This window comes from Macaca fascicularis, chromosome 4, assembly GCF_037993035.2.
Source record: "Macaca fascicularis isolate 582-1 chromosome 4, T2T-MFA8v1.1".
Taxonomy (NCBI): Eukaryota; Metazoa; Chordata; class Mammalia; order Primates; family Cercopithecidae; genus Macaca; species Macaca fascicularis.
This window is the reverse complement of record NC_088378.1, coordinates 155,376,613-155,404,498: the sequence shown is the minus strand read 5'-3', so window position 1 is coordinate 155,404,498 and position 27,886 is coordinate 155,376,613. Positions and strand designations below refer to the sequence as shown.

Below are 27,886 nucleotides of genomic sequence, written 5' to 3'. Positions count from 1 at the left end.
CCATGTCAACAGCACTCCTTTGCGGGCAGAGGTCCTGCCCATGAGTTTTCGGTTGTAGTCCTAAGATTCTGCATGGGTCCAATCAGAACAAACAGAATGACAGCCTTGGAGTAGGATCCTGGAGGCCTCCTACTAGGCCAGGGTTGCTGGAGTGTGGGGACTTTGAGGAGTCCTGGAAGAGAGACTGGGGCAGCCAGGGTAACAGGGGGTACCCAAAGGGCTTGGAAAGTGGCTGTTTGCCAACCACTACAAAGGATCGTGGTGCCTTAACAGCTGGTGAAGCTGCCCTTGTGCCCTTTGGCTGAATGTCAGCTGTCACTCAACCCTCCTGCTGACATGTCTGTTTCCCATGCAAGTAAACTTCAGGCTGTGCCCATAGCTCCACTGGGTAAACAAGAGGACATGTGCTACTAAAAGAAATCTGTCTCTCTTTCACTCTTCTTCTGCCTTGAGCTGGTAGAAACTCAGTGTCATTAACTTCATGCCCCAGAAATGTGAGTTTCTGATCCTGGGGTTCTTCTAGCACCCTTGCACTGAACTTGAACAGCCTTTCCCAAAGACTGTCCCCCAATGTCCCAGAGATCGTCAGAGTGCCCCATCTGTTCTCCACCTTTTCCAGTATGTCCCAGGGTCATGTAAGTAAATTGCCTGAGATTCTCAAAAAGAGATGACCTAAGTTTCCACCCCATTCAAAAGGGCCTGCATTGTAAGCACATCCTTCTTACCGCATACCGTGGACACCGCGTTCTCAGCTGCTTCATCAACTACAGTGTTTAACTCAGCAATAATTAGTCCATTTTGTCCAGCTATCCATGATATGCTTTTTCTTCAGTATTTGAGGACAGTAAAATTGCTTGAATAATTACAATAATAGCAGCTGTCATTTTTAGGCCTCTATTACGTGTCAGACATGATGCACATATTGTATTATGTAATCGTCATCAGAACCTTACAGATGACATAGGAAGAATACTGGGGCTCGGACTGGTGTGAACGATACGGTTTAAACCCAGATGTTTCCTGTTCTGAAGCCAATGCTTTTTCTGTTTTGCCTGAGTATTAGCTGTGGGAGCCAGACATATCTGGGTCCAAATCTCAGTTCTAGCCAGATGATCTTGGGCAAGTGACTAAGTATTTCTTGATCTTGTTCCCTCACTCATAAAACAGGGATAATAATGCTGATGTTTCCACCAAAGTTTTATGATGTTTACATAATATATAGAATACAAAGTACAGTGCCTGATTTGTAGTAAGCAATCAGTAAATTTTCATTTCTTCCCTCCCCACAAACTGATCTTGACATGATAGTCATCCCATAGGACTCTCACAGATTTCTATGGGCTTCCTAGCATGACCTGCTGATGAGGACCAAATAAATCCCATTGTCTATCCAGCTCAGCTGCTCTTGGCCCCAGCCTTGTCCCTGTGTTTATTCTGGAAGGAGTACTTAATGTGCCAGGAGGAAGGAAAGGGTTTGACCTTACTGGTCTTTGCAGGAACTGTGTTTTGTACTTTGCGGTACCCATATGTGATGCTGGAAAGGTACATTTTTTAGAAATTCAGAGAAATCTTCTATAATCAACAATGGGAAATGGTTGTCTATTTTTTTCTCTATATAAATTTCCCAACTTATTGTGATGTTTGCCAGTGGTGGGGTGTGTGTAGTTTGATTTTAACTTTGTATTTTGGGGTCACCAAAAAAACACACCAAGATACAAGTATGTCTATGGGCTGAAAGTGAGAAGCAGCAGAACTGAGGGAAGGTAACTGAAAGAGAAAAACAGGATTGATGAGGCACCAGAGGGTCCAGCAGGTACATGGAACTGCAGCTGGCAGGCTTTATTCTGTGCTGCCAATCAGCAGAAGGCATATTATTCTGGACTATGTGCTGGCATCCAAAGTGGCTGGAATTGCAAGTGAACTTTAGCCTATGCGTGGCTGAATTCAGGTCAGCCAGTTGGGGGGAAAAGCAGCTTTTATCCCTGTCCACTTCCTGATGTCTCCTCATTGATGTTCCATACTCTGTTCTGATCAGCTGCTAGCATGTGACAGGCTGACTGGATCCAACAGCATCAACCAAATGTTCAGTCAAACATTGTAGTCAGCTAAATATTTTCACATAAGCCTTTTACATCAATCAAATCTCCCCTGCTCCTCTGACTCCTTCGTGACTGCTTCACTCCTTTTCTTCATGTACTGTATCTTTAATATGTCTGTTGTTTACTGTCTGTTTACTGCTTGTAAACCCCAAAGGAACGACCCGTTTTCCCCACTTATGTATCTCAAGTCCCTAGGACTATGCCTGGCACCTAGTAGGTGCTCAATAAATATTATAACAGATAAAAGGAACAAGAAAACATGAGGTCAGAGTTAGTGGACATCAGGCAGAAAAAACTGTTTATGAAGGAAAACAGAGGAGGACATAAAAGGCAATATCTGATCATTTTATTCACATATGAATAAAAAATTTGTATCAAAACAAGATAAACTCTTACCATCTTTAGAGAGGTACATTTTATTTCTGCTACCCAGATTTTTATTTGTCACTTCAGTGTTAGTTTGTGTATTCATTCCTTTGTTCATCCATTCCTGTTACATGACACTGTGTTTAGTATAAAAATGCAAGCTAAACCACCAGCATCCACTCACATAACCCAAATAAGCCATTTTAAATAATGCACCTCTCTCCCACCTCAATTTGTTAAAATATGGTAGAGATGAAACCAAGGCTAAAGGTTATTTCTCTCTACAGGCCAACAAGTTTTAGGATATAATGAGTAATTGACCTGGGAAATTAAACAAAAATAATTTTACTGCCAACCACAGACTGTACCCATAATCGAGGCTGGCTGTCTCACAGACTTTCGCTGCTGGCCAGAGTGAATGACTCAGCACAAGTCAACCCCAGGAGAGAAACAATACAGAGCTCACCCCTGGCTGACTGAGGGCCCGAAGCGCCATTCTTGTAGGTGAGGAACAGAGCATGTATACGTTGTGTTGTTCTGAATTGGAACCGAATTGTACTGAATACAGGAACATATAGCACATTTATGAATCATGTGTACTGGATTGAAAATGTGAGAAGATTCTCCCAAGCAAAGGCACACTGAGGAGTGGAGACCAGAAAGGAACTGAGCTGAGGGGGCAAAAAAAAAAAAAAAGCCAACCCATCGCAGCCGCACTGCACTGCAGATATTACGGATCAGTTGTGGCCCCTGGGAACGCCTGTTTGAGGACGGTCGAAACACTATGTCTAAATCGGAGCTCCTGGTCTTTCTGCTAAAGCCTGCTCCTTCTGCCTTTTCCCCATCTCAGCTGATGGCGACGCCATCCTTCTAGTTGTTCGGGTCAGAGACCAAGGAGTCATTCCTGACTCCTCATTTGCTTTGGTACGCCACATCTGGTCTGAAATCTACTTTTCACAATCTCCACTACATTCACTCTGGCCTGAGCTACCTTAATCTCTTGTCGGAATTATTGCGGTAGTCTCGGGTACGACGTCCCTAGTTCTGCGTTTACCCTCCAATAATCTATTCTCAGTACAGCAGCCAGAGCGATCCTTAGAAAAGAAAACCACATCACGTTATTCCTCTGCTCAAAACTCCATGATTATCTCCGCTTCATTCAGGATAAAAGCCAAAATCCTTTCAGCAACTCCCATGATTGGTGCCCCAACACCCTGTCATTTTCTCTCTGACTTCAAACCCTGGCCTTTTCTCCCTCGGTCACTCCATTCCAGCTACATGGGTTCTGCTTGCTCCTTAAACACTGGAGGCACATTCCTATCTTGTGATCTTTGTGGTGGCTGTTTCCTCTCTCTGGGGAGCCCTTCCTGCAGATGTCTACATGGCTAATGCCACTTCCAGATATTTATTCAAATATCACCTTCTCAGTGAGACCTGCGCTGGCCATCCTATTTTAAATGGGAACCCACCCCCACCCCATATGTATTTCTGATCCTCCTCACTAGGTTCTACCTTTTTCCCTCCATGGTTTTTAACAGTTAACATGCTATATAATTTAATTATTTATTATAATTATTTCTCTGGGTCTCTCTTCCCCTGTGATGGTTAATTTTATGTCGACTTGACTGGGCCCTGGGATGTCCAGATATTTGGATGAGTATTATTCTGGGTGTTTTTGGATGAGATTAACATTTAAATAAGTAGACTGAGTAAAGTAGATTGCGCTTCCTAATCAGTTGGAGTGCCTCATCCAAACAGTTGGAGGTCTGAATAGAACAAAAGTCTGACCCTCTCTTAAGTAAGAGAGAATTTTTACTGACAGCCTTCGAGCTGGGACATTGGGTGTTTGTTTGTTTTGTTTTTCCCCTGCCTTTGGACTCGAATTGAAAGATCATTGGCTCTTCCTGTATCTCCAGCCTGCCAGCCTTCAGACTTAGACTGAAACTTACACCATTGGCTCTCCTGGGTCTCCAGCCAACTGACTGCAGATCTTGGGACTTGCCAGTCTCCATAATCACAGCCAATTCCTTGCCATAAATAAATAAATAAATAAACAAGTCCTATTTGTTATGTTTCCCTGGAGAACCCTGACTAATACATGCCCGTCGCCACTTAAACAAAAGAGGGCAGGGACATCAGAGTACTGTCTGTGTTGTTTACTGCTGTACCCCAGAACCTGGACCAGCTCTGGCACATAAAAGTCACAAGTATATATTTGTTGAATAAATGAAGAAACAAATGAACCAGCAGGTAACAAAATAACTCTCTTTACACATAATAGTGGGCAAAATTCCTCTTCATTTTATTACACAGTCATGATTTATAAGCTTTACATCTAAGAACTGAGTCAAAAATCAAAGAATGGTCCTTCCAGCACATGCCTCATAGAAAGTAGTTCTGGTTGTACATCACATTTTATGCTGGATTTATACACACCATTAGCCACACTTTTCCTTTGGGGTCAATGTCGAAATCCAGGCTCAGCAGTCTACAAGCACTGATAAGACTTGGAGTCCATGAGATTTATGGCATATGGAGCTATGGGACTCCTCTGGACTTGGCAGTGGCCAAAAATCTTGGACAACAAAGAAGCATCTCAGCTCAAGCCTTGAAGATGAAAGATCATTGGCTATGAGTGTGCACTGCAAAAGAAAAAGCCTGCAATTTAGTGACTTTTTTCCTTAAAAAGCCTGCTTTTTCACACAAGTGTAGGTGCACGAAAGAGGAAGCAAGAAAATACAGAGAAAGGACAGGAAAGAGACTGTAACTGTCAACGGTGGGAGTTGTTAGAAGTGGGGACAGGGCTGGCCAAAAAATGACCTGCAGAAAAGACAGCAACAGAGGACAGAATCCCAGTGCAGCGGGGGATGGCTATGCCAGCAGCCCACCCAGAGATGATTATAGCTCCCGAAAGCAACTGCTGTACATGTGTGCGTGTGTGTGTGTGTGTGTGTGTGTGTGGTAAGTGAGGGAAAACAGGCTGCTTAACTCCTGATAAATGCCCTTGAAAGCATCTCTATGGTTATAAGTCAGACAACCAGAGAGGAAGGGGCAAATGAATACACAGTGGACAGCCCAGCAGGCCTCCATGAAACCCTGAAGCTACCCCACAGGCCTCTTACAGCAGCATTTCCCTGGGTCTGTTCACAGAATACCAGTTCCTTAGAAAACTGTGGGTGAAATTAAAAGCTCCATGGATCAAAAAGCTTGAAAAGTATCAGGTTAAGCAAAGTTAAGTAAGTTTCTTTAGTACCTTGTTCAGTATTCTGAAGTGAATTGTGGGCCTCCAAAAGTGGGCGCGCCATATGCAGAATCCTCCCAACCCTGTTGACTAGGAAGCACGGCTCATGTTGAGCTACTCACCAAATGGGCTAGTGCTCTATGGGATGCATTGCTCTGTTTTCTCTTTTTTTTTGTTGTGTGTGTGTGTGTGTGTGTAGAGATGCGGTTTCACTCTATTGCCGAGGCGGGTCTCAAACTTCTGGGTTGAAGCTATCTGCCCACTTCAGCCTCCCAAAGTGCTGAGATTATAGGCGTGAGCCACCACGCCCCGCTGTTTGCTCCTAAGAATAACAAACAATGGAATTTTAGGAAGATGATGTTACCCTTAAAAGACAAAGCACATTTCAGATTAAGGATCATTGGAGCTAAGTATCCCTGGCTTGGTACAATAATGGCTCATCTACCCTGTGGGATATCTTAACACTCAGGGGAGTTAGTGAAATTCTTTGCATCTGCTGAGTTTGAGGTGGAAACTGTAGGTTTACATCCTCTCAGCCACATTCTACATAAATTAATCTCAGATGAAAAGATCTGGCCCTGTCTCTATCATGGACCACTTACAAAGGGAGAGACAGTGACCCAGCAAATTCAATTGACTGGGCTGGGAACTTTCAAATGGCGGATTGGATAGTTTGAGATTTATCATTAGAAAGTAGAAAGAACAGATGAAGACCAATCAGCATGGTACTTGGCATATAGTCAATGTGTGTCTGGAATTGGTGGGTTCTTGCTGACTTCAAGAATGAAGCTGCGGACCCTCGTGGTGAGTGTTACAGCTCTTATAGGTAACTTGTCTGGAGTTGTTCATTCTTTCTGGTGGGTTCATGCTCTCTCTGGCCTCAGGAGTGAAACTGTAGACCTTCGCAGTGAGTGTTACAGTTCATACAGGTAGCATGGACCCAAAGAGTAAGCAGCAGCAGCAAGATTTATTGTGAAAAGTGAAAGAACAAAGCTTCCACACCCTGGAAGAGTACTCCAAGTGCGTTACTGCTACTGGGTCAGGCAGCCTGCTTTTATTCCCTTATCTGACCCCACCCACATCCTGCTGATTGGTTCATTTTACAGAGAGCTGATTGGTCCGTTTTGACAGGGTGCGGATTGGTGCATTTACAAACCTTGAGCTAGACAGAGTGCTGATTGATGCATTTACAACCCTTTAGCCAGACACAAAAGTTCTCCAAGTCCCCACTAGATTAGCTAGACACAGAGCACTGAGTGGTGCTTTTACAAACCTTGAGCTAGACACAGGGTGCTGATTGGTGCGTTTACAATCCTTTAGCTAGACACAGAGTGTTAGAAAAGTTCTCCAAGTGCCCACTAGATTAGCTAGACACAGAGCACTGATGGGTGCATTTACAAACCTTGAGCTAGACACAGGGTGCTGATTGGTGCATTTACAAACCTTAAGCTAGACATAAAACTTCTCCAAGTCCCCACCCGACTCGGAAGCCCAGCTGGCTTCCCCTAATGGACCCCTGGCAGCCAGTCCCGCTCCACACCCCTGCACTCCTCAGCCCTTGGGTGGTCTATGGGACCCAGTGCCGAGGAGCAGGGGGCCATGCCCCCGGAGGCTCAGGCCACACGGGAGCCCACCAGGGGAGCAGGGGAGGTCTTGGGCATGGCGGGCTGCAGGTCCAGAGCACTGCCCCATGGGGAGGTGGCTGAGGCCTGGTGAGAATTTGAGTGTGGCGCGGGCGGGCTGGCAGTGCTGGGGGACCAGGCCCGGGTGTTAAGCCCCTCACTGCCTGGGGCACTGGCGCCAGCTGGCCGCTCCAAGTGTGGGACCCGCAGAGCCCGTGCCCACCCAGAACTCACGCTGGCCCGCCAGCACCACACGCAGCCCTGGTTCCTGCCTGCACCTCTCCCTCCACACCTCCCCCCAAACGGGGAGACAGCTCCGGCCTCGGCCAGCCCAGAGAGGGGCTCCCACAGTGCAGCAACGGGCTGAAGGCCTCCACAAGTGCAGCCAGAGTGGACACCGAGGCCAAGGAGGCACTGAGAGTGACCAAGGGCTGCTAGCACATTGTCACCTCTCAAATGCACATCAAATGTTGACAGAATGAAAAATGAATTGCCGTTGAGAAAAATTTTTTCTTACTATATCAGAGAACTAATTTCTGATCACTGTACATTGTCATAGATTTATAAAGCTGGTGAATTCAAATGGTTTCAGCAGTTTTCTCCAATTTTTGTCCCTAGGGATTACTAGTGAATTCCCTCTGGGTTTAAGTAAAGCACAAGTGAGACCTTCTGCTCCTTGGCTTTTATGTGCAGAATCTCACAAAGTGAAATTATAGGTGATTATAAAATTCATCACTGTCAGAAGCCAGATGATACCTCCCAGATAGTGTAAGAGTTGGTATCTTCTCAGCTGAACCAGTAAGCTGTAATAAGAACAAAATACAAAATGAGATTCTTCTTAGCCACCTGATCTGTTCTCTTATACTTATTGTAGACAACTAGGTTAAGCTTTGGTTTTCAACTTAATTTTCTCTCCAAAATGTCTGGTTTCTCTCTGCAGCAATTTTGTATGTCGCTATTTGTCATTGCCTGGTATTGATCCATTACTTCCTTCCTGGATCTCAGTTCAGCTAATCCCATGCCCCTGCCATGAATCCAGCATTTTCTGGAACTCGTGTTGTCAAGTCCCTTTATACAAGGGAAATACACTAGAGCCTCCTCTGTCTCCCATATTCGTTAGTTAGCTGCACACTGATGCATGAATGGAAAAGATATGTTTTCTCTGACTGGACTGTTAGCTTTCTGCACTACCAGTCAAGTATCTTATCAAAACAACTATAATGAAAACTATGAATCTCAACCTGAGGGAACAGTTAATGTGAACGGTTTTCTTGTTTGTTTATTTTGTTCTGTTTTTATGGTCTCCCAAGCCCTGGTGTTGCATTAAGATTCAGGATATGAGCTATTGTGAGGCTAGTGTAACATCGCGGATCCTTGTGTTAAACGTTTACATTTCCATTCAACTTGACTTTTCCTCTCACATAACCTATCCTTTGAAAAAGTGTCAAACATTGACAGCATAGAGAAAATTGTGGCCCACACGTCATGTCAACAGAACTGTGTTCTTGTTCTGATGTGTAACTTGTAGGTTTTAGAGTGAGCACACCCTCAAATTCTGCAGCACAAAATCTAGAAATGATGAGAGATGGGAATCACATCTGTGAACAATGGCAAAGACAAAGAATAGCAAGTGGGAAGTGACCAAAAAAAAATGTCTACTGTTCATTGTGTCAGTGGCCCCAAAATCCTAGAGAAAGCTTTGAATGATTCTGACAAGTTAAAATATATTGATAATGACAGTGTAGATTATTATCTATCTGAAGGGTACAAAAATGGCTTCAGAGAAGGCTTTTTAGCCTATGATTTGCCAAACACTTTTGCAGAAAAGACATTATATTAAAAATGCCCAATTTGCAACTGCAAGTGTATTGTTCTACCTTTATAGAGCAGTAGAACAATCTCATGTCAAATTTCAGTGCTGCCCTGGAGGTCTTATCTAAGTAGTTCTATGTCCCAGGCTCCAGATCTCTTCCTTTCTAGTTCTTCTGAAGATGTCAGTAAAGGGGCATCATAATGATGATCCTGGGCCCCCATGAAAAATTAAATTAAATTATAGATGGGAGCCTGTCATTATTATTATCTGTTTTTCTGTGTGACTAAAATAGCTTGATTTTTTTTGTTTTTTGTTTTTTGTTTTTTCAGATGGAGTCTTGCTCTGTTGCCCAGGCTGGAGTGCAGTGGCACGATCTCAGCTCACTGCAAGCCCCGCCTCCTGGGTTCACGCCTGCGTCAGCCTCACGAGTAGCTGGGACTACAGGTGCCCGCCACCATGCCTGGCTAATTTTTCTGTATTTTTAGTAGAGGTGGGGTTTCACTGTGTTAGCCAGGATGGTCTCCATCTCCTAACCTTGTGATCCACCCGCCTTGGCCTCCCAACATGCTGTGATTACAGGTGTGAGCCACCATACCCGGCCAGCTTGCTTTAAAAACAAAAACTATTACTGAAAAAAAAAATGTGCCAATGAGGTTGTTGAAAGATTAGCATTAAAAATTAAAGTAGGGGCTGGGCACAGTGGCTCACACCTGTAATCCCAGCACTTTGAGAGGCCGAAGCGGGTGGATCATTTGAGGTCAGGAGTTTGAAACCAGCCTGGTCAACATGGTGAAAGCCCGTCTTTACTAAAAATACCAAAATTAGCTGGTCATGGTGGCACACGCCTGTAATCCCAGCAACTCAGGAGGCTGAGGCAGGAGAATTGCTTGAACCTGGTGGGTGGAGGTTGCAGTGAGCCGAGATCACACCATTGCACTCCAGCCTGGGTGACAGAGTGAGACTCCATCTCAAAAAAAAAAAAAAAAAAAAATTAAAGTAGAGGTTTATGCATGTTAAAAAGCTTGTCTCTTGAGATACCAAGACAATGTAACTATCCAAAGCAATGTATTCTCTGGAAGACCAAGTCACCAGGTTTCATATTCTTGAAGAATGATCTTTAAAGAATATAAGCAAATATAGCTTGGGCATGGTGGCTCATGCCTGTAATCCCAGCACTTTGAGAGGCTGGGGTGGGAGGATTGCTTGAGCCCAGGAGTTCAAGACCAGCCTGGGCACAACATAGGGAGACCCGGTCTCCTCAAAAAAATCAAAAACTTAGCCAGGGCTGGTGGCACATGCCTGTGGTTCCAGCTACCTGGGAGGGTGAAGCTGGAGGATCTCTTGAACCCGGGAGGTTGAGGCTGCAGTGAGCCAAGATTGCACCACTACACTCCAACCTAGGTGACAGAGTGAGACCCTGTCACAAATAAATAAATAAAAACATAAGCAAATATAGTATATAAGGAACATAAAGTTTAGCAATCCTAAAATAAGGAACATATATGAACCATCAAGTCTTACAAAGATGTAAAAATATTTCCCAAGGAATCTATTATTATTCAATATAATGGCAACTGTTGTAAAATCGTGTACATGATGAGTGGTGCTCACTAGGTTTTGCAAACATTTTAGATTGTTTAAATTGTACAAGTGTTTTTAAAAGTGTCTCCATGGACGTATTCTGAAATCTCCAAAATGTTCCTGGACAGTAAAAAATTTTTATTTAATGGGACTCAACAAGAAGGAAACTAGCCTAAGGAAACACCTACAATTGCAGCGAAGCAAAAGTTAACTCAATTGAACATTTCTGATTTGTAAACAATTGCTTCTGACTTTAAATGGTGAAAATAATTGCTTCAATTATTAGAATGTGTCCAAATATATATATGTGTGTGTCCAATATATATATACATATATATATTATTATTTTTTTATTTTTTTGGAGACAGAGTCTCACTCCGTTGCCCAGGCTGGAGTGCAGTGGCACGATCTCGGCTCACTGCAACCTCCACCTCCCGGGTTCAAGCGATTCTCCTGCCTCAGCCTCCCGAAATACTATTCCTGATTTGGATAACCTTTGCTTGAGAAAACTTTATTCTTCTTCACCTGGGTAATTTATTCTGGCAACTTCTGAATGTGTTTTCCTAAAGCTTCTTCCCTAATTGGAAGGAGGTTTAATATTTTTTGACACATGCAAACTTAACAGCCCCTATGTGAAATATTTTCTACTTTTGAAGGTGTGAAACTGGTTAAACTGTTTTAAAACTTTTCCCTTAATTGCAAAGGAAATATATGTACATGTTAGAAGACTTAGAATATATAGATAAGCCAATAAAATTAAAGTTCTATGTTGACACTTTTTGATGTATATCTTTCCATATATTTTCTGTGCCGTGCACTTACACACATACACACATGCATCCAAATGAAATAAACTGGTGAAACTTTGCACAAAAATATGTAAGCGAAAGTAATAATGATTGGTATTTGGCAGTGTGGTTTACTAACGCATACTGCTTGATATGAGTTTTCTTGGAATTTTAAATGTAGATGGAACCCAAACCTTTTTAAAATTTTACTTTAATGCTATTAAGTTTGTTTGAGTTGTAGTGGTAATGCAAATGTCATTACCTTGAAATCATTCCTTCTCAAATGATAGAGTTCTCACAGTACATGCCAGGAATGTATTGATGGGATTTTATTTGTATGCTTGTTTGTTTTCATGGAACTATTTGAATTAAACTCTTAGAATCATTCTTGATAGTTTGAATCGCCATTACTTAAAAAGTAATTATTATTATTTCTGAAAATATTTCCAATAATTATATCTACACTTGATATTAACTAAAAGGCCGAGAAGCAATGAATAATTACATCTACAGGAAAAAAAAAAACCAACACCAACTTTTAGCACTGCTTTTTTTCCATGTGGTGGAATGCAGAATGTTTATTGTTTACTTATGTTTTACATCTATATTTTTTGGTGTTTCACAAAGAGCATATATTGGTTTTTATAATCAGAAAAAGAATTTCATTACAAAGAAGTAACATGACTGAACCGTTTTCTACCTGATACAGAACTACATGAGAACCATGGGTTCCAGAAATAACAGGCCTATTTTGTTTTACTCAGTGATACATCTTTGAGGTCAAACTCCCAGAGTTTGTGCCATCTCTTACAAAACAGCATGAGTGGGAATTTGGTTTTCCTTTTTGGGTAAAGTTTCTACAAAGCTTGCTGATAAAGCTCATTTTACTTTTGCAAAACAATTCCCTTACTTTGGGAGATAAACGGAGATGAAGCTGATAACGGGACTCAGTGCTTCAACTTTAAAGCAGAAGCTAGGGTCATAAAGACATGGAGTCCTAAAATACTCTTCCAAAGTACAGTCGCCTCCAGCTAAGATAACCCTTGGAAACGTTTGATGAAAACGTGCAGTTTATTCATGCATCTCTTCCATGTTGGCCATTTCCACCTTCTTCTGTCAAAGCCACAGAAACTAGGGGTAGGCCAGGGAGCATGTTCAGCTCATCTTCACATGAATTCTGAGAAATTGTTGAGAATCAAAGAAACCTTAGTGAGACATTAACAAAAAGTAATCTGAGTGACACCTATGTAAAAGTCATTGCAAAGCACACTAGCTGCTAGACATATCCGGGGAGCTACCACCAATGCACTCCCTTGACAGAAAGCCAGGACACCTCTTAGATGAGCTCCTTCTTTAGTGGAAAACCCTTATGTAATTTTAATTGACATCAGTGCAAATCAGCCTGTATTGAATGAGTGTGCCTAATATATGCTTAATACTGAAACAGGTTGAAGTACCTCTCATAGACCCCCCATTGACTTTTCGTCTGACATCCCACACAACCAGCTTTGATGGAAGTCACACCATCACTCTGATGTTCTCTTCTATTTTTGATTCCAGCCTTGAAAGTCAGGATGAACTGGTGAAGATAAGACTTCTTTAAAGTACAGGAGAAGTCTATTGGCACAGAATAAAAGCAGTAATGTTTATTAGAGTTGTGCAAATAGCTGTTGTACTTAGTTCTCTCAACATTGCTTTTTTTTTAATGATGACAATTCTTCACATAATTGCCAAACTAAAGCAAAAGAAAACTTTCTCAATCTTTATGATGCTTTCATCAGATAACCAATATAAAGTATCTTCGAGAAGACTCTGTCTCCTCAGACTTTAGTTTGTTCTCGGGAAGTTAGAGATAAACAAAAATGGCCTTAATAAATCTCTCTAATGTTATAAATATACAGTTTCTGGGTTTTTTCCCCTTGGGGCAGTGGGCCAGGTATCATCAACAATTCAGATATTCTGGCCTTTCTCAAAAATGTCATTACATTAAGAACATTGTGACTTAGCCAATTGTTGGAGAAAATTAGGATGCTTTTTAGTAGTTCTGCCATCATTAAAAATCAGCTGCCTTCTGGGGAAACTGATGCCACACCCTTGATCAGGTGTTGAATTTGAACTGAAAAGAATCCCCCAGAGAAGGAGATGTTTGCTTTCTAAGAATGAAGCTCCAGGGAGGGTATTTAAAACTGATGTTTGGCAACCATTAACGAACAAGTATGCCATAATTGTGTTTGGGGCCAGGAGTGTTTAGAGGGGTTTTTGTTTGTTCTATTGTTGAGGGTTTGGAGGGAAGGGGTTGAAGGTGTTTGCTTTCCCTGAACTGCCATTACCCCTGCATTGGTTTGATAGGGCTGCCCTAACAAAGTACCACAGACATGTAGATTAGAAACAACAGAAATTCCTCACAGTTCTGGAGGCTGGAAGTCCAGGATCAAGGTGACGGCAGGGTTGGTGTCTCCCCACGCTTCTCTCCTTGGCTTGTAGATGCTGCCTTTTCCCTGTGTCTTCATGTGGTCTTCCCTCTGTGTGTGTCTGTGTCCTCATCTCCTTTTCTTATAAAGACACCAGTCAGGCCAGATGCCATAGCTCACGCCTGTAATCCCAGTACTTTGGGAGGCCGAGGCGGGCAGATCACAGTTTGAGACCAGCCTGGCCAACATGGTGAAACCCCATCTCTTCTAACAATACAAAAATTAGCTGGGTGTGGTGGTGTGTGCCTGTAATCCCAGCTACTTGGGAGGATAAGGCAGGAGAATTGCTGGAACCCGGAAGGTGGAGGTTGCAGTGAGCCGAGATCGTGCCACTGCACTCCAGCCTAGGCGACAAGAGCAAAACTCTAGCTCAAAAAAAGAAAAAAAAAAAAAAAGACACCAGTTGTATTGGATTGAAGCCCACCCTAATGACCTCATTTTAATGTAATCATTTCTTTAAAGACCCTATCTCCAAATATGGTTGCATTCCAACCATATTTAAGATCCTTTCTCCAAATATGGTACTGAGGGTTAAGGCTTCAGCATATGAATTTGGTTGGGGGGCGGGTGGACAGAGTGCAGCCCCTAACAACTCTGATTCAAGGTCTTTTCACCAAATCCATAAGCCCTTTGCTTTGTAGTGGTCAGAAGGGAAAGAGAGGAGACAGGAAGATATTCATGGCTTTTCCACAAGAACTGACTAGCTTCTGCAGCAAATGTTTTTGTTTTTCCCCTCCTTTAGTACGGGATAGCTAAAAAGTCCACTGGGAACCTTGAGAGCACTTTGCTTTCTCTCCCTGTATTTCTTTGTTTCCCCCAAACAGAAGGGTGCCTCCGTCCCTCAGCATATGTTAATTAGGAAACCGCTCTCCTTGTGTTTGCATTTAAGAGATGGGAAGGAGCTAGTCAGTGAACTTGGCCAATGAGAGGCTCTGTAACTGGCAGATACCTTGGAGATCACCAGCCACCTGTTGTGCACCCACAGTATACCTGACCCTTTACCAAGCACGACACGTTCTCTCATTTACTCCTCCTAATATCCCTGTGAAGCAGGTGCTGTTGTCAACCCTAGCTTGCAGATGGGACAAGGGAATCTTGGACAAGTTTGGTAATTGATATAAAGTCCCAGAGCTGAGCATACTGTGGAGCAAGGATTTGAACCCAAGAAGTCTCCTGCTAGAACCTGTGCTCTCAATCTCTTCTTAACACCTTTCCCTAGTCGTATTGGCAGAGAAGAAACCTGTATGTAGAGAACTAACCATATTTTCCTCAGCACCCAGTATCAAGAATTGTCTCAGGGCCTCCCCAGAGACCTAGGTTCTAGCTCCAGCTCCACTAATCATTGCTGGCTGGTCTTGACATAGTAAATTAACCTCTCTGAGCTTGTATTCCATATGTAAAATAGGAGAATTGGATTACGGCCATGTTTCTCAAACTTTTAGGCTAGATCCATAAAAAGAAATACATTTTATTTGGCAACCCAGTACACACACACATGCACACACACACACACACACACACTTCATAGCCAAAACAAGAGTTTGATACCAAAATATCCATCCTTATTATATGTGAATGTCCTCTGATCTTTTCTATTCTAATCTATTTTCATGATTTTTAAATGCTAATTGTGACCTATTCTACTGGATTTGTCAAAAAGCTGAACTAGGTGACCCAGTTTAGACTCCTGGAATCCTAAAATCCTGTTAACCTATGTAGATGCCTGTTTGGAGCTTCTCATATCTTAAACGCATATTTATTTTAAACAAATGAATATCACATATTACAGGGGACAACATCCTTTTTACCTCTGGTATAAGTTAACTGCATCATGGAAATTATAATAATTACTTCTATTTATTGTGTACCTCCCATGTGCCAGGGCTTTAAAATGCAGTATCTCCTGTAGCCTGTAGGTGGTAGGTATTATCTCTGATTTATAGATGAGGAAACTAAGGATCTGATTAAGTAATTTGCTCAAGGCCCCGTAGGCACCAAAGTTTTTTGAACCAAGGCCATTCTAATTCCAGAGCCCTTACATTCAACCTTCTTTTCAGAGGAGGGGATATAAAGGGGTTTAGAAGGAGAGGTAAAGTCTAAAAGCTACCGCAGCTGCTCATAATTTATTTCCTAATGGTTTGCTGTCCCTGGCAGAAATGACTGTCCTCTGGGGTGTGAAGCCACTGCTGCAGCAATGATTGAAATCACCTGGGAAGCTTAAACAATTCCCCCTGCCCTCACCCAGGCCACCCAAGGACCAGTTAAGTCAGAATTGCTAGGGGTGGAACCCAGGCCTCAGTGGTTTTTAAAGCCCCCAGGGTGGTTCTAATGTGTAGCCAAGGCTGGGAACCATTGCTCTGAAATCTCAGAAATTAAAGCGCTGTAAGGAGCTTTTCTATTTTACCTCCTGCAAACAAGATTTACTAAAATACTGCTTAAAACTCTTTAACTGCTCCCACAGAGCTGAAGTACAGGGTCTTTGCTGTTTCTTTGGAGCACGCACAAAAATCTGATAAACAACCTTGTATCTGCTTTTCAACACCTAGAGAAATTAGAGAATGCTAAGGATGTAGATGAGGAGATGTTTAAAGCAACTGTGGTATTCTGGAGAATCTAGCTCCGAGATACTTCATAACTCAGCTCACGTCATTTTGTTGTTTTTTTTTATTTTTATTTATTTACATATTTTTTTCAGACAGAGTCTCACTCTGGTGCCAGGCTGGAGTACAGTGGTGAGTCACAGCTCACTGCAGTCTCAGATTCCTGGGTAATTCTAATTCTCCCAGGATTGGAGCCTCCTTAATAACTGGAACTACAGGTGCACACCACCACAGCCACCTCATTTTTAAAATTTTTTTGTAGAAGTGGGGTCTTGCTGTGTTGTCTGGGCTGGTCTCGAACTCCTGGCCCCAAGCAGTCCTCCCGCCTCAGCCTCACAAAATGGTGGAATTACAGGTATGAGCCACCACACCCAGCCAGCTCATGTATTTCTGAAAGTCATTTTTGTATAAATGGAGAAGTCAATTGTTGAATTTGCAGAATTGAGTGTGACCTGTGGCCATAGGCCAAGTGGACTGGGGACAATGTAGAATGCTAACAAAGACTAAAGTCACTATAAATATGATAAGCCATCACATTTTCTTAAAAAGGGCCGGGCGCGGTGGCTCACGGCTGTAATCCCAGTACTTTGGGAGGCCGAGGTGGGTGGATCATTTGAGGTCAGGAGTTCAAGACCAGCCTGGCCAACCCCGCCTCTGCTAAAAATAAAATTAACTGGGCGTAGTGGCAGGCACCTGTAGTCCCAGCTACTTGGGAGGTTGAGGCAGGAGAGTCACCTGCCTTGGGAGGCGGAGGTCGCAGTGAGCCAGTATCATGCCACCGCATTCCAGCCTGGGACAGAGTGAGACTCCGTCTCAAAAAAAAAAAAAAAAAAAGGGCAGGGGGGCCTCGGTGAAAGATTTCCACTTTTTCACATGGATTATGGTAACTATGGTGAAACCAGGAAGCCTCTCCCAAAGCATTTTCCCACAGGAGCAGGATGATGTCATTTTACTAACCTTCCAGTCTTACCCAACTTTATACCGGGGTTATTGCAGTGTGTAATCTATTTGCCATTTGAAATATAAATGATCAACACTCAATTTCACTGTCTTCCGTGAAGGAGTCTTCAAAATGGGGACTGTGCTATACTGCTGGGTTTTTTCCACATCTCAAGCCGCAGCATTAATAATGTTAAAAATATCTGCAATTTTCATACTTCAGACAGTAAAAGCACAGCATTACCATAACCAAGAACAAATGCGTGCTATTCTCAAAGATGATTATATGTTTCTTTTAGACCCCTTGACAGATGGCAAGTCCTGAATTCTCCTGCTTAGGCCAACATGGATAGAGGTGCTATGCGTCTGCTCTGTCTGTAGTAACAGCCCCCGATGTTTGATTGCTTCCAGAATGATGTGGCCACACTTCTGAAACCCATATCGGAAAAGATTCAGGAAATCCAAACATTCAGAGAGAGAAACCGGGGGAGTAACATGTTTAATCATCTTTCGGCCGTCAGCGAAAGCATCCCTGCCCTTGGATGGATAGCTGTGGTGAGTCTAGATGGAATGTTGCCTCTTCACCTCATCACACTTTTGGAGTATTTAGGAGAACTCGTAGCTTAGTTACCTTCACGCTCCTTGCACTGAAGGAAGCTGGCCGAATGCATCTGCTTTCTCCTACCCTGTTTAAAGTTCAGTGCTTTCTGTTCTGAGATACTGTAGAAAGTGTTTTTATCAACCTTTACAGAGCAACATTTGCCTCCCACTTTCAAGTCCACACGTCTCCATTGCTTTTCTTCTTCTTTAAGGCATTTTCTTTCTTATCCTATTTTTTTTTCCTTCTATGCTTGGGTGACGGTCCTGTTTTCTCAGTCCCCCAAACCCGGTCCTTATGTCAAGGAGATGAATGACGCTGCCACCTTTTACACTAACAGGGTCTTAAAGGACTACAAACACAGGTACGTACCTTACTTTACTCACCAAATTTTCAGTTGATTACTTGTTAGACATTTGTCCCTAAAACTCAGTGCAGTTAACTACTGATTCCTTTTCAAGGCTCTACACTAATGTACTGTAAACTTTAAAGGAAAATCTAATCTTTGCAGATAAAGTCAAGTGGAAAGTGTAATCAATTATCCAGATAATATATGTGTTTTAGAAAGTCTGCCTCAGTTCACTTATAATGAATAAACTCTCCCCAATTGAATGTATGTCACTATCTTATGTATTCCCACAATAATCAGAGAGCTTGGTGATGGAGCAACCCTGTATGGTGCAGAACCTTTACATGGATCAAAGTAGAGTTGGAGGGTGAGCTATAGACGAGAGGAGGAATCAGGAAATGAAGTGTGAATCAAGAACAGAATGAGATGAAACAACAAACCAGAGCAGTGAGAAGGAAATCGGAGACTCAGTTAATATGAAATACAACTGGGGTGGATACAGAGACACCTGTAAGACCAGCAGCCATTCAGAGCGCTGCTGAAAGTATAGATGAGTCTAAACCAAGGGGCTTTGCCTGGTGAACCAGCGTGAAAGGACCTTGCATTCGACAGCACAAGTAGTAGATCCCAGAGTAACTTAAACTGGAGTCAGAATAGAAAATAGGCCCAAACTGAAAGCTCTGACAATGGCAGAGCTGAAGAAATATCCAGGAAAATGTGTCCTAAACCATTTAAGGGATATCATGAGATTCCTCCCCCTCTGATAAGGTCATGCCTTGTACTCTATAAACAGTTGGCTAAATGTGATGTGGCTGGTGCCTAGGAACTAAGGGAAGGGATGAGGCAAATACAAGAGCAGCAAGGTTCTACCTGCATCTGGCCCTGGACTCCAGCGTGGATCTCCCTCTGAGCTCTTAGATGGCAGCAACAGAAGTGACCATTGGTCAGCAAATGCAGAGGCACCTGGAGACGTCTCATGTGTTGACCCAGACTGTTCAGGTGGAAGGAAATTAAAGAACCTGTATTACTGGATTATTGCTTCAATTCACGTTTTTTTTTTTTTGGTTTTTTGGTTTTTTGAGGCAGAGTCTCGCCCTGTTGCCAGGCTGGAGTACAGTGGCATGATCCTGGCTCACTGCAATCTCCACCTCCCAGGTTCAAGCAATTCTCCTGCCTCAACCTCCCAAGTAGCTGGGACTACAGGCATGCACCACCACGCCCAGCTAATTTTTGTATATTTAGTAGAGACAGGGTTTCACCATGTTAGCCAGGATAGTCTCAATCTCTTGACCTCGTGATCCACCCGCCTCAGCCTCCCAAAGTGTTGAGATTACAGACATGAACCACTGTGCCTGGCCTCAATTCACCCCTTTGTTTTACTAATGCAGATGTGAAAATTAGAACCAGAGGAAAAGGGTCTACAACAATGTAAGACAAATTTTATAGGGAATATAGAAAAATTGCGTAAAATATATAAATAAATGCCTAGTATACTCCAGGCCATTAATTAATATTACATATTCAAAATTTTCATCAGTCTTTCTTTTGTAGATTTTCTAAATTTTAAAAACATTGAGTAGATACAAAAGAATATTTATAAAATATACATAAGGTGTAAAGGATTACAATACAAAAAAATACATATACATCCATCCCTCAGGTTAAGAAATATGTAACAATATTTTTTTACTATAAAAAGCAGGCCGGGAGTGGTGGCTCACACCTATAATCCCAGCACTGTGGAAGGCTGAGACAGGTGGATCACTTGAGGTCAGGAGTTCATGACCATCCTGGCCAACATGGTGAAACCCTGTCTCTACTAAAAATACAAAAATTAGCCGAGTATGGTGGCATGCACCTGTCGTCCCAGCTACTCAGGAGGCTGAGGCAGGAGAATTGCTTGAACCCGGGAGGCAGAGGTTGCAGTGAGCTGAGATTGTGCCACTGCACTCCAGCCTGGGTGACAAAGTGAGACTCCATCTCAAAAAAAAAAAAAAAAAGCAGCTATACCCAACAATTCCATTCCTAGGTATGTTTCCAAAAGAAATGAAAACGTATGTTCACCCAAAATCTTGTACACAATATTCATTGCAGCATTATTCATAATAGCCAATAGGTGGGAACAATCCAAATGTTCATCAGCTGATGAATGAATAAATAAAATATGGTATATCTACACAATGGAATATTATTTGGCCATGAAAAAAAAATGGAGTATTGATACTTCATTCTTTTATTCAGGCAGCAGCATGGATGAACCCTGAAAATATTGTGCTAAGTGAAAGTAGGACTGGGGAAATTTAGGGAAAACTTAAACTTTTAAAAGTTTAAGATTTTTTTTTTAAGTTTCAAGTAATTACTCCCTTTTGGGGAATAATTGCTAATGGGTATAGGGTTTCTTTTGGGAGTGACAAATATGTACTAAAATTGATTGTGGTGGTGATGGCTCAACTCTGCTGAGCTAAACTATGGAATTGCATACTGGAAATGGCTAAAGTATATGGGATGTGAATTATATTTCAATAAAGCTATTATATTTTAAAAAACAAAAAGAAAAACAACCATCACATTCCCCTCACATAATTTAATTGTTCCATGTTGCTTTTAGGAAGAGGAGCTTTAGCAGACAGAACTCCTAATTCCAGGGTCTTCAGTGCACCGCTTTTCCTCTTAGGGGCTCTGCCCACCCCGAGAAAACTTTGGTTAAAACAATTGTGCTCAGTGACAGACTTTTTGCATCAAGGCAATTGTGCCCAATGATACGCCTCCAAATGTTGCCGTGTTTTATTAGAGACTTTAGGAGTGCGCGGCACGCATGAGAAAGGCATCAGAAATGCAAGATGGCCTGTTCTTCTGACATAAAAATGACATTTCAGAAAAGAGCAAGTTTCAGTTGCCAAACCTGGATATCATATGACAGCATGAACATACACCCATAGTGACTTCTTTTGTTCCAGATATACAGGCACACACCTACACATGCCAGTTCAGGACAGCTCAAGCACTACCTAAGTTTATGCCTTTTTACATTCCACCCTTGGAGACTATTTTAATTGGTATCTCAGTTCATCAGCTCCTGTCCTTCTCCCAGTCCCTCCCTGAGTATATGTTGGGGCTATGGGTGTGAGGGGTTCTCCCCAGGTAGCAGCATAGTCAAATGGGTTGGGTTTTCTATATACTTTTGTTCACAAAGAGAGTTCAGTATTTGCCCCTCAGTGTTAACTCTAGCAATTAAGTAGAAAATGTACTTCCAGTAGTACCAAAGACGACTCAGTTCAGCTCAGTGGACCACCTCAAGACTGTACAAGAAGCCGAAGAAACGCAGCTGGAGGTGCAAATGCATTCGTTTTACTGCTAGGAGTAGTCAAAGCACTCCCAGGTCACCCTTGAGCTTCTGAAAGCGGACTAAGCAGCATACTCCACACCACACAACACCCATTTACTGGTGGACTCAAGCCCGCCGTGCCGTCTCTGTGTCGTAGTTATTTGTGAGTCACTGCTGCCCACTGGGCAGATAGGACCGAAGGTAGAGGAATAAAAAGGCAGACTTCCTTGAGGTTTAAACAGGACTGTGAGCCGTGGAGTCTGTATCTGTGCAACACTTACCACCAGCTTGACTGCTCATTGGCTGTTTTTCTCTTTTTTTGTTTTTTTTTGTTTTTTTTGAGATGGAGTCTCACTCTGTCACCTAGGCTGGAGTGCAGTGGCGTGATCTCGGCCCACTGCAATCTCCGCCTCCCGGGTTCAAGCAGTTCTCCTGCCTCAGCCTCCCGAGTAGCTGGGACTACAGGCAAGCACCACCATGCCCAGCTAATTTTTTTTGCATTTTCAGTGGAGACGGAGTTTCGCCATGTTGGTCAGGCTGGTCTCAAACTCCTAACCGCAAATGATCTACTCGCTTCAGCCTCCCAAAGTACTGGGATTATAGGCGTGAGCCACCCCGCCCGGCCTGGCTCTTTCAATATATGAATAGAGCGAGTCATTTATTTTAGCTTGATAGAGGTGTGGCCTCTCTGAGTCATAATCATTAAAATTCACATTCCCCTACCATAGCTTCTTCCAGAGTATATGAAAACTGAAGATAGTTTTGCAGCTCCCAATGTGTATTTGGGTCCTGCTCAATTTGTTACCTCTTAAAGACTGACTTCAGGTAAAAGAGCACCATACTCTTAGTCCTTATCACAAGTTTTGCTAGAACGTTGTTCAAGTCAAAATAATACTGCATTGGTTAAAAAAAAAAAAAAAAAAAAAAAAGAACTTGCCCATATAGACTTGGACTTCATCCATTGTTAAATTCTTTAATAGAAAATAACTGAATCAGACATGGTGGCTCATGCCTGTGATCCCAGCTCTTTGGGAGGCTGAGGAGGGAGGATAGCTTGAGTCCAGGAGTTCAAGACCAGCCTGGGCAACATAGTGAGACCCCCCCATCTCTACCAAAAGATTTTAAAAATTAGCTGGGCATGGTGGTGCACATCTGTAGTCCCAGCTACTTGGGAGGCTGAGGTGGGAGGATCACTTGAGCCCAGGAGGTTGAGGCTATAGCAAGCTATGATCTCACCTTTGCACTCCAGCCTGGGCAACAGAGCAAGACCCTGTCTCTAAAAAAAAAAGAAAAGAAAGTATACTGAATGTCAACATGCAATTTCTATAATGTCTACAAACATACGTGTGTGTTATATGTACATACACATACAAACATAGACATATGTGTGTACATTTATGTTGAAGTAATGTTCAAGCTCTAATAACAGCTATGTGTATACTGCTTCCTATGCACAAGGCACTGTACTAAGACCCTTACAAGACCCCACAGACTTAGGAAACTAACGGGAGAAACCGTTGGAGCTACACTTAGTTTTTGAGTTTTGACTGTGAAGGTGAGATAAAGCGACAATGAGATTTTTCATACATTTGATGAATATAATCAGTACATCTAAAAATGTAGAACTAAACCACACTCACATTTTTTCTATTTGTGGAGTGAATAATTATGACTTCGGTTCCCAATTTCACTCTTTCTAAATGGCATGCCTTAATACAATAGGATTCTAAACATGCTGGTGGTACTTTAGGGCTTTTCAAGGAAAACAAAATATGTCTAGAGACAAGTCATTATTACAAGAGCTTTAATAATAGAGATTTCCATTCGTGATTATCTTCAGATTAATGGCCCAGGAACATAATTAAATTTTTCTTAACTCAAATGTCATCATTTTTGCATTACCTTGACTTCTATAAGTGAGAAAATATTATGGGTAAAAATTCCCAAAAGGAAACGCAACTATTTTTACCTATCTATAAGTTTAATATTTCTAACAATTCTTTCAATCTTTTATGTTAATCCCGTTATAAAAGGTAAGCATTTTACTAGCCCTTGGTTCAGTAAAATAGAGATAAAAATACTGGTGATGCCCTGCCTGGTTTGTATTGTCATTCAAAATATTAAATTAAGGGAATTTCAATAAATGTCCCTTTAAAAGTAAGGGGTGTTACCTGTTTGTAAGAGATCAATTTTCTTCCTATACCAAAGTCTTTGTCAGTCATAATGACTGAAATTCTCCAATTTGATTACAGTTTTTGTTTTGTTTTGTTTTGTTTGAGATTGAGTCTAGCTCTTGTCCCCCAGGCTGGAGTTCAATGGCGCGATATCCTCTCATGGCAACCTCCATCTCCCGGGTTCAAGCGATTCTCCTGCCTCAGCATCCCAAGTAGCTGGGGGATTACAGGCACGTGCCACCAGGCCCGGCTAATTTTTGTATTTGTAGTAGAGACGGGGTTTCACCATATTGGCCACGCTGGTCTTGAACTCCTGACCTCGTGATCCAGCTGCCTCAGCCTCCCAAACTGCTGGGATTACAGGCGTGAGCCACTGCGCCTGGCCTGATTACACTTTTAACCAAATAATTCAACAGAATTATGAGAAAATGAACCCAATGCTGTTTTTCTTTTTTTTTCTTTTTAATACCATTCTCATTCCTGGGAGCGTATTGTCTCTCATTTTGCATCAGAAGCAGCACAGAAAGAAACAGCCTCCATGCTACGCCCCCTTCACATGAGTGCTGACAGGGACAGTGCGAGGACACCCTACTCAAGTCAGCTTAGCTCTGTCGGGTCCCCTCTCTGTGGTCCCTCTGCTCCATACCCGGAGCTCAGGGCATCCGGTCACCTGCCGCCTCCCCTCAGGAGAGTGCTGGGCCAGCTTCCTCCCAGGGTTCCCTTCTGAAGCGCTTCATGGTGACCAGGCTGCAAGGACAATTACTTCAGGCTCCAGGGGCCCTAGTCACTAGATAACTGTGTGCCCCACAATCTTTTTAAAATTTTCTTTTAGATCCTAACTCTGCTTTCTTCCACTCTCTTTCACAACAAAGTGATTTGCGTCATGTGGATTGGGTGAAGTCATATTTGAACATTTGGAGTGAGCTTCAAGCATACATCAAGGAACACCACACCACGGGCCTCACATGGAGCAAAACAGTGAGTACCTGGCCCTCCTCCACCTGTGTAAAAAAAGTCCATAAATATATATACACCCGGTGGCCCAGTAATCTCACACCTTAAAACTTACCTCAAGGAAAACATAAGATTAAATGTCCATGCAGAGGGCCAGGCGCGGTGGCTCACGCCTGTAATCCCAGCACTTTGGGAGGCTGAGCTGGGCAGATCATTGAGGTCAGGAGTTCAAGACCAGCCTGGCAAACATAGCAAAACGCTGTCTCTACTAAAAATGTAAAAATTAGCCAGGCATGGTAATGCAAGTCTGTAATTCCAGCTACTCAGGAGGCTGAGACATGAGAATTGCTTGAACCCAGGAGGCAGAGGCTGCAGTAAGCCGAGATTGCACACTGCACTCCAGCCTAGGCGACAGAGCAAAACTCTGTCAAAAAAAAATGCCCATGTAGAAACTGTTTATAGAAATGTGATTTGTTGTAGGAGAAATTTCGGAACTGCCTACATAACATAGAAAAGAAAATGGCTAGCCAGGCGCGGTGGCTCACGCCTGTAATTCCAGCACTTTGGGAGGCCGAAGTGGGTGGATCACCAGAGGTCAGGAGTTAAAGACCAGCCTGGTCAACATGGTGAAACCCCATCTCTACTAAAAATACAAAAATTAGCTGGGTGTGATGGCGCATGCCTATAATCCCAGCTACTTGGGAGGCTGAGGCAGGAGAATCGCTTGAACCCGGGAGGCAGAGGTTGCAGTGCACCAAGATCGTGCCACTGCACTCCAGCCTGGGCAACAGAGCAAGACTCTATCTCCAAAAAAAAAATAATAATAATAATAATAATAATAATAATGTGTGATAGAAGTTGAAGGGAACAAGAAGGTTTGGAGACAGGTGTACACGGAAAGCTATGCAGCCATAAAACAGAACAAAAATCACGTCCTTTGCAGCAACGTGGAAGCCTCTAGAGACCATTCTCCTTTCCATTAGAAATTAATGTTACAGTGGACTTAGGGGACTTGAGGGAAAGGGTGGAAGGGGGCTGAGGGATAAAAGACTACAAATTGGGTACAGTGTACACTGCTCGATTGATGGGTGCACCAAAGTCTCACAAATTACCACTAAAGAACTTACTCATGTAACCAGGAATTAACGCAGGAACAGAAAGCCAAATACCACGTGTTACCACTTACAAGTGGAAGCTAATTAATGGGTACACATGGACATAAAGATGGGAACAACAGACACTGGGGACTACTAGAGATAGGATGGAGGGAGGAGTCCAAGGACTGAAAAATTACTTACTGGGTACCGTGCCCACTACCTGGGTGACGGGATCATTCACACCCCCAAACCTCAGCATCACACAACATACCCACGTAACAAACCTGCACATATATCCCCTGAACCGAAAGTAAAGGTTGAAATTACTCAAAAAAAAAAAAAAAAAAGGAAGACAGATGTAATTTTAATGAGGAGGAATTATGATTAAAATGTCCTTTAAATGTTCTTAACTTCTGTCTTAGTGTTCTAAAGTGTATTGAATAGTATTTTTGAATACCTAGGTGATCCTAGGACTTTGGTATCTTAGTAGCAGCATAAGATCCCAGCCTGTGTCTGTTCCCACTTTAATTCCTATGTGAGATGTTGCACTGACCTTTGCCCCTTTCGGCTTTATCTCTTACATTCTCTCCCATGTTTCACCGTGTGTTCCAGCAACCCCTCACTCCTTGTGGTATCCTGAACAAAGTCAGTGCTTGGATTGCACCAAATGAAACGGATGTTGTTTCAAAATTTACCAGACTCATATTGTGTAACCTTTATTGCAATGTCCTGAGCCTATATCCTGCTGTATAACCTAACTTCCCCCGGGGAAGTGCCCCTACCTCTTCTGCAAGGCTCACCTCACACATCACCTCTTTAAGAAACTTCCATTGATCTCCATCAGCTCCCCATCTGGGTTGGGTGGCTCTGCGCTCTGTCTGCCTCCTTTGTATCTTGAGTATACCTCAGTCATATCCTTGGCATATGGAATGGTACTTTACTGTGTGCTTTGGGGACTCTCCCACTAGACTGGAAACTCATCTCTGTCTCCAGCCCCAGTGTAGTGCCTGGCACAGAGTAAGTTTACAGTAAATGGTTTGAACTAAACGATCAGTGAGGGGACTCTTAAGAGTGTTTCTTGCCCTTTTGAGTCTCTGCACTTGCTTCTCATGGAAACTCCTTTCTGTTAGAACTTAATGTTACGGTGGACTTAGGGGACTTGAGGGAAAGGGTGGGAGGGGGCTGAGGGATGAAAGACTACAAATTGGGTACAGTGTACACTGCTCGGGTGATGGGTGCCCCAAAGTCTCACAAATTACCACTAAAGAACTTACTCATGTAACCAGACACCATCTCTTCCCCAAAAACTTATGGAAATCAGAATAAAATAAAGAAATTAATGTTAACTTGAATGAAACAGCTTCTTTGTGAATTCCATTCAGAGGTAAAACTCTCACTGTCCTGAAAGCAGTACCCCAGCACCTAACCCCAGCACCTAACCCTCAGTGCTGGATATCCCCGTCAGTATAGTAAGCAGGCTTCATGCTAAAGCAGAGTTTGTGGTTTTTCAAAAGAGTGTGGGGGCTTCTACATTTGTTTTCCAACACTTATACAAATGTTAACTTTGACCCTTCAAGATCGATGTTTCTTTTTATATTCTACTTTGCCTGTTTTCTCCATAGCACTGAAATGTACAGTGCAAGATACAACTAAGTGGGTTAATTTTTTTTTCTGCCCACAACATTGTGACTTTTGAGAAGAGAGTTCAAAAACACGTGAAGGGTTTTAATAAGTAAGGCTATGTGTGAATATGGATGGGTGTTTATGTAGACTCATTGGAATTATTTTTTATCGATTTCCAATGAGATTGTGTTTTGTTGTAGAGCCATGCATCATAAGGAGAAAGTGTCACATCTTTACCATGGAGAT

General features: G+C 42.6%; 1 protein-coding gene across 2 annotated transcripts in view; it reads left to right on the top strand.

Annotated features, from left to right (window-relative positions):
* CAP2 (cyclase associated actin cytoskeleton regulatory protein 2) overlaps positions 1-27,886 on the top strand; it is a 166,600-nt gene that overhangs the window by 98,335 nt on the left and 40,379 nt on the right. For both annotated transcript variants that reach the window (XM_045390542.2, XM_005553965.4), the window contains 3 exons: positions 17,932-18,075; positions 18,397-18,482; positions 24,839-24,944. In XM_045390542.2, coding sequence (XP_045246477.2) covers positions 17,932-18,075; positions 18,397-18,482; positions 24,839-24,944 — 336 coding nt within the window. The remainder of the gene's footprint in view (positions 1-17,931; positions 18,076-18,396; positions 18,483-24,838; positions 24,945-27,886) is intronic.